The sequence below is a fragment of the Suncus etruscus genome, chromosome 11, assembly GCF_024139225.1.
Source record: "Suncus etruscus isolate mSunEtr1 chromosome 11, mSunEtr1.pri.cur, whole genome shotgun sequence".
In the NCBI taxonomy this organism is placed as follows: Eukaryota; Metazoa; Chordata; class Mammalia; order Eulipotyphla; family Soricidae; genus Suncus; species Suncus etruscus.
Genome location: NC_064858.1, coordinates 49,952,593 through 49,971,344, shown reverse-complemented (window position 1 = coordinate 49,971,344; position 18,752 = coordinate 49,952,593). Strand labels below are relative to the sequence as shown.

The following is an 18,752-nucleotide window of genomic DNA, read 5'->3' as shown; positions in this document are numbered from 1 at the left end:
GACTCAGTGTAATTTCCTTTCTAGGACTGCAGCATTAATTAAGCAATTCCTACAGCTTCTCCAGATAATTTCTGTATACTTCTAAAAACAACATTCTTTGAAAATGCAAGCAGATGAGGGTGGCCTGTTTAGAAGCAACCTTACAGGCTGTTTGTAAGTCAGATATAGGAAATTGGATGTTTTCAGGACACTGGCTGGCTGCCTCTGGAATCCCATTCATGTGGCAAGGGCAGCACAGCTAGAAATCAACAGCAGCTCTGTTAGCAGTGCCCATTACTTATAGAAAAACAGAGAAACAAAAATGAAAAAAGCTTTCTGCAGAGTTCAGGATGGGGTCTTGGACCACAGAGATCACATTTTAGCATCACCTCTTAATTGCAACATGGACAGGAATTTGGTTCAGTGGTAGAGCACAAACCTTGCATTTGTGAGGCACTGAACCGTTGGTACTAAATTGTAAAAAGAAAGAACAGAAAAAGAAACATATACAAATGTAATTCTTACAATAGCCATGTTTTTCTATTTAAAGATCATTAAGTCATCTTAAAACTCCTGGATACACACATGTGAGAGAAAAAAGAAAACAACCCGAAGAAAGTGCTCTATCCCAATAACAACTTTTCCCCCTCCTGAAGTTTCAGAACGTTTGAAACTACCTTTTAGTTCCAAATCCCAGCACACATCAATCATATGAATTCAGTTCTTTTTATTCAGAGCCTGCATCTTTACGATTGGTATAAATGGAAATAAAATACAAACAACTTGTTATTAACATAACAGGCTGCAGTTATTAACTGAAAGAATACAGTATAAAGAAGTCAACTGTTCACTTTCTTGCTTCAGAATTATCCCAGTCATTTTGTGGTAGCAAATTCGGGCAAGAAATGATAAGATTATTATTTCTTATTAGATATACTCCAAGAATTTCCAAGACCGATCAGTTGTGCTGCAAATTAAACAGCGGTTCATTCAACATAGCCCTTATCATTCATGATTTTTCCTATGGACCTGCCATTTCTAGGTTGTGTCTATTCAGATCAGATGGATATAAATTACATCTTAGTTTTTAGATATAGTAAACTTGCACTTACTTTCCCTTGCCAGTGGCATATCTAGTGGTATACCATGAAGCTAAAAACACATTCATAAAAGGCATTTTACATATAAAATCCTTCATGTGAATTTTGGTTCTTACTTTTCTTCTAGCTCATCTTTATTTTCTTCTATTATTTGTTCTTCCGCCTCATCACCGAAAGTTTGTTCCTCCTGCAAGGTGGTAAAGGAGAGAGATCTAGCAGCCACTTCTGCAGCGAGGCCAGCAGTGAAGGTAAAACCTGGTGACAAGTGTAGTTGTGCCAGCCTCTCCTTAATGGAGGCCTGAACAGTGTCCCTGGGTGCCGAGTGAGCAGTGGCCAGGCCCCTTATATCTGCCTGCTGAGATTCTTCTTCACTCTCACATTGGTAACACACACTTTCTTCAGTCCCTTGGAGGAAGAGTTCGCTTGTAGAACTGTCCTTATTGTTATCATCTAGAGCAGTTTCACAGAGATACTCAGTCCTACTTATTTCATTGCCACTGGTGGAAGGTTCACTATTTTCCTCTTCAGTATCATTTTTGCCAACTTTCCCCATATCTGAATCCACGGATGGCTCTGAATTACTTATGGGTTCCACTGGGTCTACAGGAGACAATGGTTTCAACACAGCTTCAAAGGAAAAAACAAAGAAAAAAAGAAAAAAAATAATAAGGACCCATTGATGCTTTAAACTCCCAGTAGTTTTTCTTATAAAGAATAAAGAAAAGTGAAATAAAACCTCCTAGTCAAATTAACTTAAATTTATAAACCCAGCGATCTTTACAAAACAAAATAAAATGCCACAAAAATTAAATGAGATGAGGTTTTAATGAAGATTCAAAGGCACCCTATATATACTCTTTTCAAAAGACTAAACAGAAATTTGAAAGAAATAGAAATTCTTGAGTCCCACATAGGTAATTTAGACTTGGAATTGGTATCTAGGAGTGGGAAACAATTACAATCGTTGGTTTTCATCAACAATGTGTCAGATAAAAGGCCTAAAATCATAATAATGATGATGACGATGATGTAATATCTTCAACACATGCATACTTACAAATTAATATAGCATGCATGGGTAACAAATCTGAAACAATCCAACTTATTTGCTGACCACCCAACAAAAATCTTAAAATGCCACAGGGAAAAAAAGTGAAATAGAATTTGGCATTCAAGATCAAAGACTAAGCATAACACAGGCATCATATAGATCCATATGGCAGAAGGCATCCTTTCAAGGGAAATGAAAGTATAGTTATCCCCTCCTGATGGCAGCAGGCATTAGGGTGCTTGCTAGGTAGTCTCTCCTCCGAATGTGAAGGATTAGTACATAACAGATTATGAAGCAGGAAGCAAAAAAAACAAAAACAAAAACACAGTGTTATCTTTGAAGAAATAGCAAATAATTTTGTTAAATGTGTTCATTTCTGGGGCCGGAGAGATAGCACAGCGGTGTTTGCCTTGCAAACAGCCGACCCAGGACTTAAGGTGGTTGGTTCGAATCCCGGCATCTCATATGGTCCCCCATGCCTGCCAGGAGCAATTTCTGAGCAGGTAGCCAGGAGTAATCCCTGAGCACCGCTGGGTGTAGCCCAAAAGCCAAAAATAAAGAAATGTGTTCATTTCCAATAAATAGATTCCTAAGTTGCTGTAATTCCACTATGAATGTAGCAACAATTGAAAAATATGCCCACCACAGGTTCCAGTGTAGAATTTCCCTCTCTAATTCCATTCCAACTTTACCCCTGTAGGCAGAGATGAAAACGACTCTGGGAGAGGTACCAAGATTTTTCATGGGAAATTTGCATTTTATAAGTTCAGCAGCTTGTTTTTTTTTTCACATCAGCTTTATGGTCTTTTCAAATGAAAACTAAAGAAGCACATACTAGAAAGGAAAAAAAAAGATACTACTTTCATCACTGTAACAGCCTAGAGACTGTCAAGGGATATTTTTAAGCTTAAATGAAGAAAATACTAAAGAATAAAAAGGATACAAATTTATAATTAGTGCCTTTTCAACCTATAATTCTGCTAGTTTTTTTTTTTTTTTTTTGGTTTTTGGGCCACACCCGGCGGTGCTCAGGGGTTACTCCTGGCTATCTGCTCAGAAATAGCTCCTGGCAGGCACGGGGGACCATATGGGACACCGGGATTCGAACCAACCACCTTTGGTCCTGGATCGGCTGCTTGCAAGGCAAACACCGCTGTGCTATCTCTCCGGGCCCAATTCTGCTAGTTTTTAAGGAAAAAACCCCCATCTATTAAAGGTTACTTGACATTCCTGATCAATGCTGACTGGAGGACATATTCAGTATAACAGGCCAACTGAAAGTGTTTAAGTCTAAGAAATTTGTGTCTCTTCAGCTATGTGCTAGGGAATCATTGTAAACAGTGCCTTAAATAAAAATTTGTTGAATGGACAAATTTGCTAAATGAACACTGTAGGAGACAATTAAAGCCCCCATTTAAAAAGATTTTAATTCAAATACAGGGACACAAATCTAAACATGTGAAGAACAATAGTGTCAGAAACATATATATATATTTTTTTTTTTTTGGTTTTTGGGTCACACCCGGCAGTGCTCAGGGGTTATTCCTGGCTCTATGCTCAGAAATCGCTCCTGGCAGGCACGGGGGACCATATGGGACGCTGGGATTCGAACTACGGACCTTCTGCATGAAAGGCAAATGCCTTACCTCCATGCTATCTCTCTGGCCCCAGAAACATATTTTTAATATCTGGTTTTAGTAGGCTAAATCTTGAATAAGTGGGCCCAATCTGTGAACAGGTGGCTTGCTTCTGGGAACCTCGATCTACTCTGCTGCTGCTCAGGGCTTCCTTTCTTTCACTTGTCTAGTGTGCCCTGTGGCATGAGGGGCTGCAGTGTAGGAGAGGTGGCAGAACAAGAGTAGATCAGGAGGATTCAGGGAGGGGAGCATACAGAAGGCAGACTATTGAAGAGACAGAATTCTGGTAAAGTGAACTAAAAACAGCTGCTTTGTGCATCAATGTCCAGTTAATTAGATAAACAATGAGATGAAAACAGGTACATCAGCAATGAATTGGGTATAGTGGGGAGACTTGCAACTAGGCACAGGAATTTAGATAGAACACCATAAGAAGGGGAGGAGTCACTGTAAGAGGGAGACAAAATAATGTCTGAGAAAAAATAAGAGGAGTTTGCAGGGGTAGAAGCTATCAGAACCTGTGTATAAAAGTATAACTTAGGGGCTGGAGTACAGCATAGTGGTAGGGCATTTGCCTTGCATGCAGCCGACCCAGGATAAAGCCGGGATAGACTTGGTTTTAATCCTGACATCCTTTTAAGGTCCTCCCCTGAGTCTCCTGCCAGGAGAGATTTCTTTCTTTCTTTCTTTCTTTTTTTTTTTTTGGTGCTTCAATGAATTTATTGTGCGTCAATAATTTCCAAAAATATTATTTCTCATTCATCTCTTTAGTTTTTCTTTCAATTTATTTAAACAGCTTGATTACAAATATGATTGTAGTGGGATTTCAGTCATGCAAAGAACACTGGTGAAGGGTGGTGTTCCTTGCATGACTGAAACTCAGTCATGTGCAGAGTGCAGAGCCAGGAGTAACTCCTGAAGCATTGCTGGATCTGGGCCCAAAACCAAACCAAAACAAACAAATAAAATAAAAGTATAGCTTAGAAGAAAGTGTTGAAAATGAAGCCAGCCAATAGGGTGCTGTTATATTATTTATACAGTAGCATAAAAATATATTATTTTTATAGCTATTTTAAACTGTTTATTAGTTATAATACTATAACTCCTAAGAAAAAGGGCAATAAAGGAGGCCCATGGAAAGAAATAAGGATAAAAACCAAGAAATGAGCCTGAATGGTGGTAGTACAGCTGATAGGGTGTTTGCCTTACATATAATGATTATATATAATAACACAAATACATAAAAAATCAGGGCTCTAAAGAAGAGAACACAGAAGAACTCTCCAGAAGTATAAATGATGATCTACTGCAGGTGACAAGAGAAAAGGAAAGGAAGATAGGTGATTTTGGATTTCACACAGATACTCTAAGATGAAGGGAAATATCATTTTACATCTCATAAATGCCTGGGAATTCATTTCTCCACTAGAAATTTGATAGTTTGATATTCCCAAGTATTAAGCATCCCTTCATTCTCTTGTCACCCCCTGTGAAATTTAACCAAAGAGAAGGATGCAAAATAAAAGAATTTAAGGAAAAAAATATCAAAATTAGCAGTCTTTCAACTTGGTCCACATATAAGCGCAGGGAAAAATATGCCCACCTTTTTCTTTCTCTTCTCTTCACTCACCCACGAAAGTGCTCAAACCCATCGTTAACTCCAATGATGTAGTGAAGTGGCCTAGTTCCTTACTTATTTGCTTCAATAGCAAGTAACATTTGTTCTTCATTGATATATATATATATATATTTGGTTTTTGGGTCACACCCAGTGGCGCTCAGGGGTTACTCCTGGCTCTGCGCTCCAAAGTCGCTCCTGGCAGGCACGGGGGACCATATGGGATGTCAGGATTCGAATCACTGTCCGCCCTGGATTGACTGCGCACAAGGCAAATGTCCTACCACTGTGCTATCTCTCTGGTCCCTTCATAGATATTTTTATAATATAAAATGAAAATCACAGTTTAGAACCCCAACTTCACTAACTCAGAAAATAGTATTTTTTGATTAACTGCTCACCCCAAAACAAATAAAAAAATCAAGTGATGAAAAAGTATGATTTCACAATCTCAATTATATTACATTGGTTTATATTCTTTTCTTGAGTATATTTATTGAGGGAATCCCTAAAATTAGAGCTATCTGAATCTAACAGCTCCAAAGACTTAGGACTTGAAATGACATCTGAATTCGACAACACCATTAAGACTATGTGACTCACAATGAAAGTCTCTCCTCACTGAAGCGAACTTTGACTCTGAAAGCGGCGCTTACCATAGTCACTGAAGAGAAGCTGCTTCCACTTCTGCCTTTCTGCCTCACAGGCTTTGAATCCCAGCACAGATTTTAATTCCTGGAGTACCCTCTTAGACTCTTCATGTTCACGTTTCTGTCTCTCTTTATCTTCTGGAGACAAGTAACAAAAATCGTCTTTTCTAAAATCACTGTCAATGTCCATATCATCTACATAGGCTTCTAATTCCTGAAAATTAAAAAAAAGTTCTTTATTGTCAAGATCATTTTAATGGTACTAGAGATATATCGGTATGTATTTCCACATTAAGATAAAGAATTATAGGGCCCGGAGAGATAGCACAACGGTGTTTGCCTTGCAAGCAGCCAATCCAGGACCTAAGGTGGTTGGTTCGAATCCTGGTGTCCCATATGGTCCCGGGCCTGCCAGGAGTTATTTCTGAGCAGACAGCCAGGAGTAACCCCTGAGCACCGCCGGGTGTGGCCCAAAGATCAAAAAAAAAAAAATGATAAAGGATTATTTGCTCAACTATAGTTTAATGACACACAAGTGATTCAAGTAGAGTCGGGCACTTCTCATGCCCATACATTTATTGGTAACGCTACTCAGATCAAGATAAAATGTTTCAACACTGAATCATGTACCTTTTGTCATATACTAATTTTAATGTGTTTAATAGCTTTAACATGCTTTAAATCAAATTTAATTTTTTTTTTTTTTTTTTGGTTTTTGGGCCACACCCTGTGACGCTCAGGGGTTACTCCTGGCTATGCGCTCAGAAGTTGCTCCTGGCTTCTTGGGGGACCATATGGGGCGCCGGGGGATCGAACCGCGGTCCGTCCTAGGCTAGCGCAGGCAAGGCAGGCACCTTACCTCCAGCGCCACCGCCCGGCCCTCAAATTTAATTTAATATGAAGACTATGGGCCAGAGTGATAGCACAGTGGTAGGGCGTTTGCCTTACACACAGGCGACCTGGAACAGACCTGGGTTTGATCCCCAGCATCCTATATGGTCCCCTGAGCCTGCCAGAAGCGATTTCTGAGTGCAGGGCCAGGAGTAACACCTAAGTGCATCTAGACGTGGCCCAAATAACACAAAACCAAAATAATAATAATAACAATAATAATATAAATAATAGGAAAAATCTGCTGGTGGATTCTTATTTAAGGTACTAACCATAATGACCTGATAACAAAAATGTTATCAATTTGAACTCCATGAGAAACAATAATTCGACAGCTTGTTCAACAATTATCTGTGTTACTTACAGAGAAAGGGAGGTTAGTTTTGCAGTAATTTTTATCCATACCTGCTCCTCGGGGATGGGATCTTTGTCTGCAATGTGGAGAGAGGGCTGCGCTGGGGGGCTTACTGCACAGCGAGGTTTTACACAGGCCCCTTCAGTCTTGCCTTCAAAAGAAATAGGTCACACCTCAGATGTAGAGTTCCTTTCTTTTTACTTATTTTCTTTTCCTTCTTTTTACTTTATTCAGCACCCTGGGGTTCGACCCACTCTCAACCCAACCTGAGATGTGGACTCTCATTTTTATCCCTTACTGGTAAAGCCTATCTTCTCTCTTGAATATATATCTCTCCTTCCCTCCTCTCACATTTCTCTAAATTAATTTCTTTATATCACACACACACACACACACACACACACACACACAAAACAAACAAAATCCTTTAATAGGTCACACAGAAATGATTGAACCTCCATTAAAAATCATTCTTGGTTTCAATATTTTGCCAATTGTATATATTTTAATTCTTAGCCTTACTTTACAGATAAATTAAGAATATTAAAGTTAAGCATCCAGAGCAGGCAGGGCATTTGCATGTGGTTGGCTCCGGTTCTAATCCCAGCCTCCTCTATGGTCCCCTAAATATGGCAGGAGTAAGCCATGAGCATCATCAGGTGTGGCACAAAGTCTCCCTTCCTCCCCCACAAAAAAAGTTGCAGAAAAGGACAATAACATTAATAGAAACTATTAATCTATTAAATTAAACTCTTCAAGCATAGGTTCTCTTTCTTCCTTCCTAACCTCCCCTTAGCATGTGCCCATAACAAGAACTTTCCAAATACTGAAAACCACTGTCTCCCTTATCACACACTTCAATATTGTATCATACTCAATTATGTTTATTTTTAGATGTTAGAATTGAAAATTAATTTTACAAAAACTTGAAAGGTCATCCAGATAAGTTTAATACTAATGAAAATTGGAGTTGGGGTTATCTGAGAAAGCAGGTAGGGCACTTATCTGCCAGCACCACATATGGTGGCCTAGTCTTGCTAGGAATAGGAATGATCCTTGAGCATGGAGCCAAGAACAAGCCCTGAACATGGTGGGCATTACCTCACAAAAAAACTTTTTGGGGGGGGGGGGTGGTTTGGGTCACACCCAATAGTGATCAGGGATTACTCCTGGCTCTGTACTCAGAAATCACTCCTGGCAGGCACAGGAAACCATATGGGATGCCAGGAATCGAACCGGGGTCCTTCCAGGGTTGGATGCATGCAAGGCAGATGCCCTACCTCTGTGCTATGGTTCCAGCCCACAAAAAACTTTTTTAAACTTGGGTTTTGGGACCAGAGCAATGGCACAGTGTAGGGTGTTTGGCTTACACACGGCTGACCCAGCATTGCATATGGTCCCCTGAGCCAGCTAGGAGCAATTTCTGTGTGCAGAGCCAGGAGTAACCCCTAAACATGGCCAGGTGTGGCCCCAAACCAAAAATAAATCTGGAGTTTGTATCTAACCACAGAATTACTTAAGTCTCATATCCAGTTCTCCATCTCTATTCATAACCTCTGCTTAACAAGAAGTTTGTTTTAAGTGTCTAGATTTTTTTTTTTTTTTTGCTTTTAAGTGTCTAGATTTTTACCTTTAGATAGTAACGATAACTATTTTTTGGAAGACATATTTGAGGAAAAATTATGGAAAGATGACTAGTCTGTTAATAAAATTAAGGAATAACTAATACCAAGTCAGTGAGATGCATAGCTTTTGGCAATAGTGTTTTTCAACTGGGGCCATATGGCATTGCTATGGACCCTCAGGTTATTCCCAGGGGGCAATTTGTAACACAGAGGGATCCCAAGAAAGAAACAAGATCAGAAGGTCACAGTGAGAAAAATGCTGAGAAACATTGGTTCAGAGCTAGAATTGGACACACCTGGTTTAAATTCCAGTTCTTGCCATTTACTAGTTACATGATTTTCGGGTAAATACATTTTTAATTAGTTATTTGTAAAACTATGATGAATATGGTGAACATATTTATTTCTCTTATTAAAGGAGACTTAGCACAATGATTGCTGCAAATGATTTATGTTCAGAAATCTCTGGTCCCTCAACCGACTAAAAAATTGATACAAACCGGAATTTTCACCAGAAAGGAACTGAATCAATTTTAATTTAAGAATAATTTTTGGGCCCGGAGAGATAGCACAGCGGCGTTTGCCTTGCAAGCAGCCGATCCAGGACCAAAGGTGGTTGGTTCGAATCCCGGTGTCCCATATGGTCCCCCGTGCCTGCCAGGAGCTATTTCTGAGCAGACAGCCAGGAGTCACCCCTGAGCACTGCCGGGTGTGGACCAAAAACCAAAAAAAAAAAAAAAAAAGAATAATTTTTAAAATATGTTAAAAAATAGAAAAAAATAAAGAAACCAAAAAAGTAAAAGGGAACGGGAATGGTGGCTCAAGCGGTAGGGCATCTGCCCTGTAAGTAGTAACCTAGGATGGACCGAGGTTCAATCCCCTGGCGTCCCATATGCCCCAAGCCAAGAGCGATTTCTGAGCGCATAGCCAGGAGTAACCTTGAGTGTCACTGGGTGTGCCAAAAAAAGCAAAAATAAAACAAACAAACAAATTTTTTTTTAAGGAAGACTGCTGTGGAGAAATAACACAATGGGGAGGGCATTTGCCTTGTATGTGGCCAACCTGGGCTCTTATCCTCAGCATTCCATATGGTCCTCAGAGTCACTGGTAATACCTGATCATTTCTGGGTGTGGCCCCAAAATAAAATAATTTGTACTGTAAACAGTCCAAAGTTATATGACAAAACAAGAAGTATTTGTATTTCATGTCACAGAGGGAATATTTCCTTGATCTATGATAGAACTACTGCACATCAGTAAGAAAATGAAAAATCGAAAGAAAAGTGGGCAAAATACTTAAGTAAGCAGTTCAATTTACCAATTGCTCTTACACATAGGAAAAGGCTGATCATATCTTAAGGTTGATGAAGATGGTTCATAAAAGGGTACATAAAGCGTACACCATATATACCATCAATGATAAAACAGTGTAAGTGATATTCTATATTCAATATAATATTTGTATAAAATCTCTAGAAGAAAAAAGTGATGTTACACATTACAGGGGTGGGAACAGTGGCACAAGCGGTAGGGCGTCTGCCTTGCACATGCTAATGTTGGATGGACTGTGGTTTGATCCCCCAGTGTCCCATATGGTCCCCCAAACCAGAAGCAATTTCTGAGTACATAGCCAGGAGTAACCATTGAGAATCACCGGGTGTGGCCAAAACAAAAAAACAAAGAAACAAAAAAAAAAGTTATATATATAGATTGGGTGGGAGAGGAAGAATATCTCAGTTGGTACTGGGAGAACTATGCTCTGCTGGGATCAAAACTGGGGATGCCAGCATACAAAGCATCCACTCTAATCCATGAAGCCATTTCCTTGGCCCCTAACAGCACTACTTCTTAATAAAATAAGTACCAAGACAAAAAATTTAAAACTATTGGGTCAACTAAATCTTTTTTTTTTTTTTGGTTTTCGGGCCATACCCGTTTAATGCTCAGGGGTTACTCCTGGCTAAGCGCTCAGAAATTGCCCCTGGCGTGGGGGGACCATATGGGACGCCAGGGGATCGAACCGCGGTCCTTCCTTGGCTAGCGCTTGCAAGGCAGACACCTTACCTCTAGCACCACCTCGCCAGCCCTGGGTCAACTAAATCTTAAAGGCCATTTCCCAAAATGGCTGATGATAGAGCTTGGGTGAGTATCAGACAGACAGTAAAAACAGTGTTCACTTCCTTTGATCATATTTAAAAAAATGAATAAAATTAATTAAGATGTATCAAACAAAGTATTTATAGTGATAAAGTATAAAAAGAAAAATAAAATTAGAAAATTATCATTTGGCAGCCGCAAAGTGTTATCATTCAAGTAAGGACTAGGAATGGAAGCTAAAAGAGCTGACAGATGGGGCCGGAAAGATAGCACAGCGGCTTTTGCCTTGCAAGCAGCCGATCCCAGGATCTAAGGTGGCTGGTTAGAATCCCGGCATCCCATGTGGTCACCCGGTGCCAGGAGCAATTTCTGAGCAGATAGCCAGGAGTAACCCCTGAATGCCGCTGGGTGTGGCCCAAAAAACAAAAACCAAAAAAAAAAAAAAAAAGCTGACATATTTTAGGAGTTCAGGCAAAATATAGACTCACACAATCAGGAAAGCCAAGATCTAAAATGATTCCATAACCTCAAAATACAATCTTACTTGTTTTTATTCTCTATTTATCTCTCTTCTTCAAATTCTAGTAATCATTGATTTTTCTCTATTTCTATTAAGCCTTACTGTTTTAAGAACATTATATAATTTATAAAAAAAACCTGACTTCATTCAGTTAGCACAGTGCTTCTCAAATAGTGGGACTTCTCAAATATGTGTTTCTCAAATAGTGAGGCTTCGTAAAGGGGGGGCACATACCGTTTGACCTCGGCAAACACTGTCATAACAAGCTAAGCCCTGTGTTTATGTCTCTGTATGTCTCTGGAGCTGAGAGTTGCTGTGTCCTGCTTCAAACCCCGCTTCGAAAAGCTATGCATTGCAAAATGTGCTCATTGTAGCCATTAATACAGACATCATCTCTGCTTAAAAAGTCAGCTCAGGGGCCGGCGAGGTGGTGCTAGAGGTAAGGTGTCTGCCTTGCAAGTGCTAGCCAAGGAAAGACCGCAGTTCGATCCCCCGGCGATCCCATATGGTCCCCCCAAGCCAGGGGCAATTTCTGAGCACTTAGCCAGGAGTAACCCCTGAGCATCAAACGGGTGTGGCCCCAACCCCCCCCAAAAGTCAGCTCAAATTATTTTATACGTTTTTTTTGCAGGTTAAAGTTTTTTTTTTTAATAAAGAGATGATGTATAATGCAATACTCTGATTAGCATAATGAAGGAGGTTCAGCCACCTTGATTCATCAGTAGTTTCCCTTTTCATGGCTAAATAGTATTCTATTGTCTCCCCTTTTTGCGGGGGGTGTCACACCCGGCAGTGCTCAGGGATTCCTCCTGGCTCTACGCTCAGAAATCACTCCTGGCAGACTTGGGGGAACATATGGGATGCCGGGATTTGAACCACCGTCCTTCTGCATGCAAGGCAAATGCCCCACCTCCATGCCATCTCTCCGGCCCCAGTATTCTATTGCTTGACTGGAAGAAAAAAATAGTCATTAGTTGAAGCAACACTTGGCTACTTCTAGTGTTTAGTCATAAAATAAAGCCACTATAACTATCTGTGGATTGACTTTTGTGTGAATGTTAATTTTTTTCTATTCTGAAGTAAATTATAGGAATAATAACGTGGGTCAAATGGAATCTGTAATGCTTTATGGAGGGATTTATTTGAGGAAATAATATTTATAAAGCGTTCACTTCATAATTTTGATGTTATAATCTGACTATGAAGGAGAATGTCCATAATTTCAAAAGTGCCAATGAAATATATATATATAAGAAATATATATATAAGAGATTGGGTGGGAGTGGAAGAATCTCCCAGTTTGGTACTGGGAGCACTATGCTCTGCTGGGGATCAAAACTGGAGATGCCAGCATATAAAGAATCCACTCTAGTTCATGGAGTCATTTCCTTGGCCCCTAACAGCACTACTTCTTAGTAAAATAAGTACCAAGACAAAAAACTTTAAAACTAAATGGTCAACTAAATCTTAAAGGTCATTTCCCAAAGTGAGGCTGGATACATGGCTGATAATACAGCTTGGGTGCGGATCAGACATAGATAAAGCAAAAGTGATACTTCAAAATATTCTCATTACACCCCTATAATTTTGAAATGACTAACAAAAAGATGTGGCTAATGGAAGCACTACTTGTTGTTTGGGGCCATATCCAGCTGTTCTTAGGACTTACTCCTGTCTCTGTACTCAGAGATCACTCCTGGCCAGATTTGGGGAACCATAGAGGATCTGATGATCAGTCTCATGCAAAACAAACATCTTACCCCCTGTACTATCTCCTCTTTTAAAAAATTTAAGCCATAGCCATTGTAAGCATTTGTGAACAAAAATTGTGAATTACTTCTTAATTCATATCATTATTAGCTAAACAAAATTAACATATATGTAAAGCATAAGAAATAGCTTATAGAACCAGGAGGTAGTTCAGCATTAGAGCATTTGCCTTGTTTGTGTGAAGCCTAGTGGTTACCCTTCCTGCAAAAGTAAGAGCTTTTCAATGGCCAAATGATTTGACGTCAATAATTGGGGGGGGGGCTCTTGGCACATTTCTTAGGGGTCACTTCCACTGTGCTCAGGGGAAACATGCAGTACTGAGAACTGAACCCAGACTTGTGCAGGCAAAGCAAGTACACTAGTTCTTAGAGCTTTCTCACCATCCTTTCGAGGCAGATTTAATTATTATCTTTAAGGGACTGACTCACTCATAATCTTAAGACACACTGACTAGGAAGGGTAAATGAGGTACAATTTCTAGTACCAAATGGTCTTTGCCAATTGTTTCTATTCCTAGATAAGGGACTCAAACACTGGTAGAGGGAAGAAGGCACTCATGGTGGGCAGTGGAATGAAGTTACGTGTGCATGAAACCACTGTTAACATTACTGGAAATCAAGGTGCCTCGATATAAAATTTTTTATTTATTTATTTTTGGTTTCGAGCCACACCTGGCAATGTTCAGGGGTTACTGCTGGCTCTACACTCAGAGATCGCTCCCGGCAGGCTCAGAGGACCATATAGGATGCTGGGATTTGAACCACTGTCCATCCTGGGTTGGCTGCATGCCCTACCGCTGTGCTATCTCTCTGGCCTCAATATAAAATTTTTTAAGGAGGCTGCAGCAGTGGTAGGTAGCAGCAGTAGGGCATTTGCCTTGCATGCTGCTGACCTAGGACAGACCGTGGTTTAATTCCTCAGCGTCCCATATGGTCCCCCAAACCAGGAGCTATTTCTGAGCTCATAGCCAGGAGTAACCCCTGAGCTCACTGGATGTGGCCCAAAAACAAACAAAAAAATTTATGAATTTGTGTCATCCTTGCGCAGGGGCCATGTTAATCTTCTCTGTATCATTCCAATTTTAGTATATGTGCTGCTGAAGTGAGCACAAATTTTTTTTTTTAATGGTTTTTGGGCCACACCCAGTGATGCTCAGGGATTACTCCTGGCTATGCGCTCAGAAGTCACTCCTGGCTTGGGAGACCATATGGGACGCCGGGGGATCGAACCTCAGTTCGTCCTAGGCTAGCGCTGGCAGGCAGACACCTTACATCTTGCCCCACCACGCCGGCCCCCCCCCCCCCAAATTTTTTTAAAGGTACCCAAATGTTCTATTTGGACTTCTCATTACAAAGTTCAATTGTACATAAATATTGGCACACAAGTTAAAATTTTTCCAGGCTTGAGAGTACAGTGAATGAGATACTTCCCTTGCATGCGGCATACCTGGATTCCATTCTTGGTACCATATATTTCCCTCTAACACCACCAGGAATGATCCCTGAGTACAGAGCCAAGAGTAAGCCCTAAGAGACACTGGGGTGTTTTTGGGTGTGGCCCAAAAAGAAACAAAAAAGTTAAGACTTTTAATTATTTAAGTTTATTTCATTTGTTTAAAGTACTAAAAATGTATCCCTTATCTAGCTACAGATAAAACAATGACTGATAAGATGAGAAAGTGTTGATCACCTTTGGTCTTAGAATTTCTTTTCTTTTTGTTTTTGGGCCACACTGAGTGATGCTCAGAGGTTACTCCTGGCTATGTGCTCAGAAACTGCTCCTGGCTTGAAGGACCATATGAGATACTGGGGATAGAAGCCAGGTCCATTCTTGGCAGCCAAGTGCAAGGCGAACGCCTACAGCTGAGCTATCGCTACCTCGGGTGCCCTGGTTTTAGAATTTCTATCCATAAATCTGATTACTCTCACAAAGACGGGATAAACATAGGATCAACTCAGTTAGGCAATTTAAAAAATGAATATGCAAGAATTTACAATAAATTTCTATAATGAATAATAACATCTGGGTCAAATGAAAGCAGCTTACTAATAAATTCTGAGCTTCCCTCTTGCCTCCAACTCTGGTTTCTGCTGCTGGAAATCAGACCCCAGTGTCACATAGTTGAGGCATACGCTGTTCCACTGCGCCACACCCCATTCCACCAGAATCCTTTCTCACTTTCCAGAATATGGCACTCTCATATTCCAGTTACATAAATGACCATACATTCAAGAACTATTGCCACCGATATGTGGCTATATCTGTTACGCCACTTAGATACTATCTGTAAATATTTAAAGTAATTTTTGTTTTTGAGTATATGGTGGTGGAGGGTATGTATGACTTTGGGCCATATCTTGTGGTTCTCATGTGACCCTGAGGATTTCTCTATCTCTCCTCTCTCTCTCTCTCTCTCTCTCTCTCTCTCTCTCTCTCTCTCTCTCTCTCTCTCTCTCTGTCTGTCTCTGTCTCTCTCTCTTTCTCTCTCTCCTCTCTCTCTCCCTTTCTCTCTCCTCTCTTTCTCTCTCTCCTCTCTCTCTCACTCTCCCCTCCCTTTCTCCCTCCCTCCCTCCCTCCTCTGACTGGGGAAGGAAGATAGTACAGTGGGGTAGGGTATTGGCCTTGCACGTAGCTGACCTGGATACAACCCCAATATATGATCAGAATGGCATATGTCTATAAAATGTGAAATAAATGTAAAAGAACTCTCTCATAGATACCTTTATTATCTGTATTTCTTCGAAGCAGTCTGTCCACTTGAGAAATGGCCTCTTCCCAGCAACTATTACTTGCTTGAACATGGGGCTCAATCAACTTTAATTTCTGGTCTAGGATTTGATAACCCTCTGACACTAGTTCTTGAGTTTCTTTAGTACAAACAAGCTTTTCAAGTTCATCTTCCAGAATTATCACCCTATTAAAGAAAAACAAATAGATTTTTTTACAATAAAAAATGAAAAGGGACTGGAGAAATAGCACGGAGGTAGGGCATTTGCCTTGCATGCAGAAGGATGGTGGTTTGAATCCCAGCATCTTATATGCTCCCCCGAGCCTGCCAGGAGTGATTTCTGAGCATAGAGCCAGGAGTAACCCCTGAGCGCTGCCGGGTATGACCCAAAAACCAAAAACCAAACCAAAAAAAAAAAAAAAAAAAGAAAAGCAAAGCTGGGCCAGAGTGATAGCATAGTGGTAGGGTGTTTGCCTGATATCCCTTTTGGTCCCCCAAGCAAGAGGCAATTTCTGATTTCTGAGTGCAGAGCTAGGAGTAACCCCCGAGTGTCATTGGGTGTAGCCCAAAAACCAAACACACACACACACACAAAAAGCTAAGGATTCCCATGACTTGTTTTAGACATATACTTATGAGAAAAGTTCTGAAGACAGGAGGTGGTCAAATGGCACAACAACACTGTATATGGAAATGATGCCACTAAATTGTATAGTATGCTAACACTGGTTAAATATAAGTTCCATGATATGTGTCTTTTTTTGTTTTTGTTTTTGTTTTGTTTTGGGGTCACACCCAGTGGCACTCAGGAGTTACTCCTGACTCTGCTCTCAGAAATTGCTCCTAGCAGGCTCAGAGGACCATATGGGATGCCAGGATTTGATCTGGGGTCTGTCCTATGTTGGCCGCATGTAAGGCAAATGCCTTACTGCTATGCTATCGCTCCAGCCCTATATAATGTATATACATAAATTATCATATAAATTATATATAATTATATATAAATTAAATAAATTATCATATACTTAGTCAATGACTATTCCTTGGACACATAATACATAAAATACACATAGTTTTATGAACAAAAGGACTGAACTCATCTCCTACTTCTAAGAATAAATGGAAAACATAAAGAAAAAACCATAAAAAAAAAAAAAAAACAGGAGGGCCCGGAGAGATAGCACAGTAGCATTTGCCTTGCAAGCAGCCGATCCAGGACCAAAGGTGGTTGGTTCAAATCCCGGTGTCCCATATGGTCCTCCGTGCCTGCCAGGACCTATTTCTGAGCAGACAGCCTGGAGTAACAACCCCTGAGCACCGCCGGGGTTTTTTGTGACCCAAAAACCAAAAACAAAAACAAAAACAAAAACAAACCAGGAAAACATAAAGAGTGTGATGACATTTTCTTTTCACTTTACAGATGAGGCAATTAGACTAGAGAAATGGAGAAATTTGTCCAGAGTCAGAGCTGATTGCAGACCCAAAAGCACACATCAGAGAAAGAAAAAGATACTCTATCAAGAGAATCAGACCTCAGAGGAGCTGACTGTTGCTGCAGCAGGAGAGCAGGGAAGGAAGGGGATAGAAGGAAGTCTTTAAGGGGGCACTGAAAAATGTACTCAACACAAATAAGCACAAAAAATAAAGTCATTCTAGACAGAACTTCCCGCACTTATTTGGCTTGCCCACTGTTTTAGTAAAAAAAAAAAAAAAAAAGACTCAGTGTACTCTGGAATGAACGGAGTGTGATCCTCTATCTGTACCCCTCTCATACCAGCTCCACCCAGAGAACCATATTATTGCCCACCTTGGGAAACTATCCTAGGAAATAATACATGAAAAAAATTGTTTATATATCAAGTTTAGCAGGATTGGTTTCTTGGAGGCCACACTCACAGTACATAAGCTCTGCATTCAGAGTCACTACTGGCGAGCTCGGGGTATCATACTGGATGCCAGGGATTGAACCCAGCTCGGGTTGTACTATCGCTTGGACCCTAAGTTTAGCAGGATCAAAGGAAATTAATAAGTTTTGCACAGTGGTAGAATTGTAATCAATGAGGTTTATCTGAGGTACAATTATTGCTAATTGAAAAAGAAAGAGTTGACTCTAAACCTTAAAAAAAACCCACTTAAACTTTTGATGTTAACTTGAACTAATATGCATGCACATGAAAATGTAAAAAAAAGGGCCCGGAGAGATAGCACAGCGGCATTTGCCTTGCAAGCAGCCAATCCAGGACCAAAGGTGGTTGGTTCGAATCCCGGTGTCCCATATGGTCCCCTGTGCCTGCCAGGAGCTATTTCTGAGCAGACAGCCAGGAGTAACCCCTGAGCACCGCCGGGTGTGGCCCAAATACCAAAAAAAAAAAAAAAAAAAAAAAAAAAAAGAAAATGTAAAAAAAAATACTATGCCTTCAATGTTTAAGGAGTCACATATATTCATGGCTTTAGATGGCTTTGTGTACTGCTAAGAAATGTTATAATGTACTACAATCTGGGGACTTGTGAACAAAGTAATTGTACATGGGTTCTATTTTATTATTCTTAATGTTCTTTGACTGTAAGTTCAAAATTTAGGCGTCAGCAAGGGGATTTCTCCTGAGCTCTGTTTATGGATGATTGTCCTTCCACTGTAACTTTACCTTGTCCTCTTTCTTTGCATCATTGTTCTTATCATTAAAAATAAAAAATTTTTAAATAAAAGAAAAGAAAAAGAAAGAAAAAAGAA

The 18,752-nt window shown here is 40.1% G+C and overlaps 1 protein-coding gene, 1 non-coding gene and 1 pseudogene across 5 annotated transcripts in view; 1 reads left to right on the top strand and 2 right to left on the bottom strand.

Annotated features, from left to right (window-relative positions):
- Nucleotides 1–689: 689 nt before the first annotated feature.
- The window catches only part of VEZT (vezatin, adherens junctions transmembrane protein), a 40,360-nt gene continuing 22,297 nt past the window's right edge, over nucleotides 690–18,752 (bottom strand). For 3 of the 4 annotated variants that reach the window (XM_049782827.1, XM_049782825.1, XM_049782826.1), the window contains 4 exons: nucleotides 16,014–16,207; nucleotides 7,332–7,432; nucleotides 6,042–6,249; nucleotides 690–1,706 (listed from right to left, as the gene is read on the bottom strand). In XM_049782827.1, the coding sequence (XP_049638784.1) occupies nucleotides 1,192–1,706; nucleotides 6,042–6,249; nucleotides 7,332–7,432; nucleotides 16,014–16,207 (1,018 nt within the window). In that variant the 3' untranslated portion in view covers nucleotides 690–1,191. Of the gene's footprint in view, nucleotides 1,707–2,717; nucleotides 2,825–6,041; nucleotides 6,250–7,331; nucleotides 7,433–16,013; nucleotides 16,208–18,752 lie in introns of those variants that run through there. The other variant, XM_049782824.1, reaches the window with a different exon arrangement.
- LOC126023591 (U6 spliceosomal RNA) lies at nucleotides 14,296–14,402 on the bottom strand. Its single transcript, XR_007500704.1, has one exon. It is a non-coding gene; the product is annotated as a U6 spliceosomal RNA (small nuclear RNA).
- LOC126023384 (uncharacterized) lies at nucleotides 18,050–18,180 on the top strand (annotated as a pseudogene).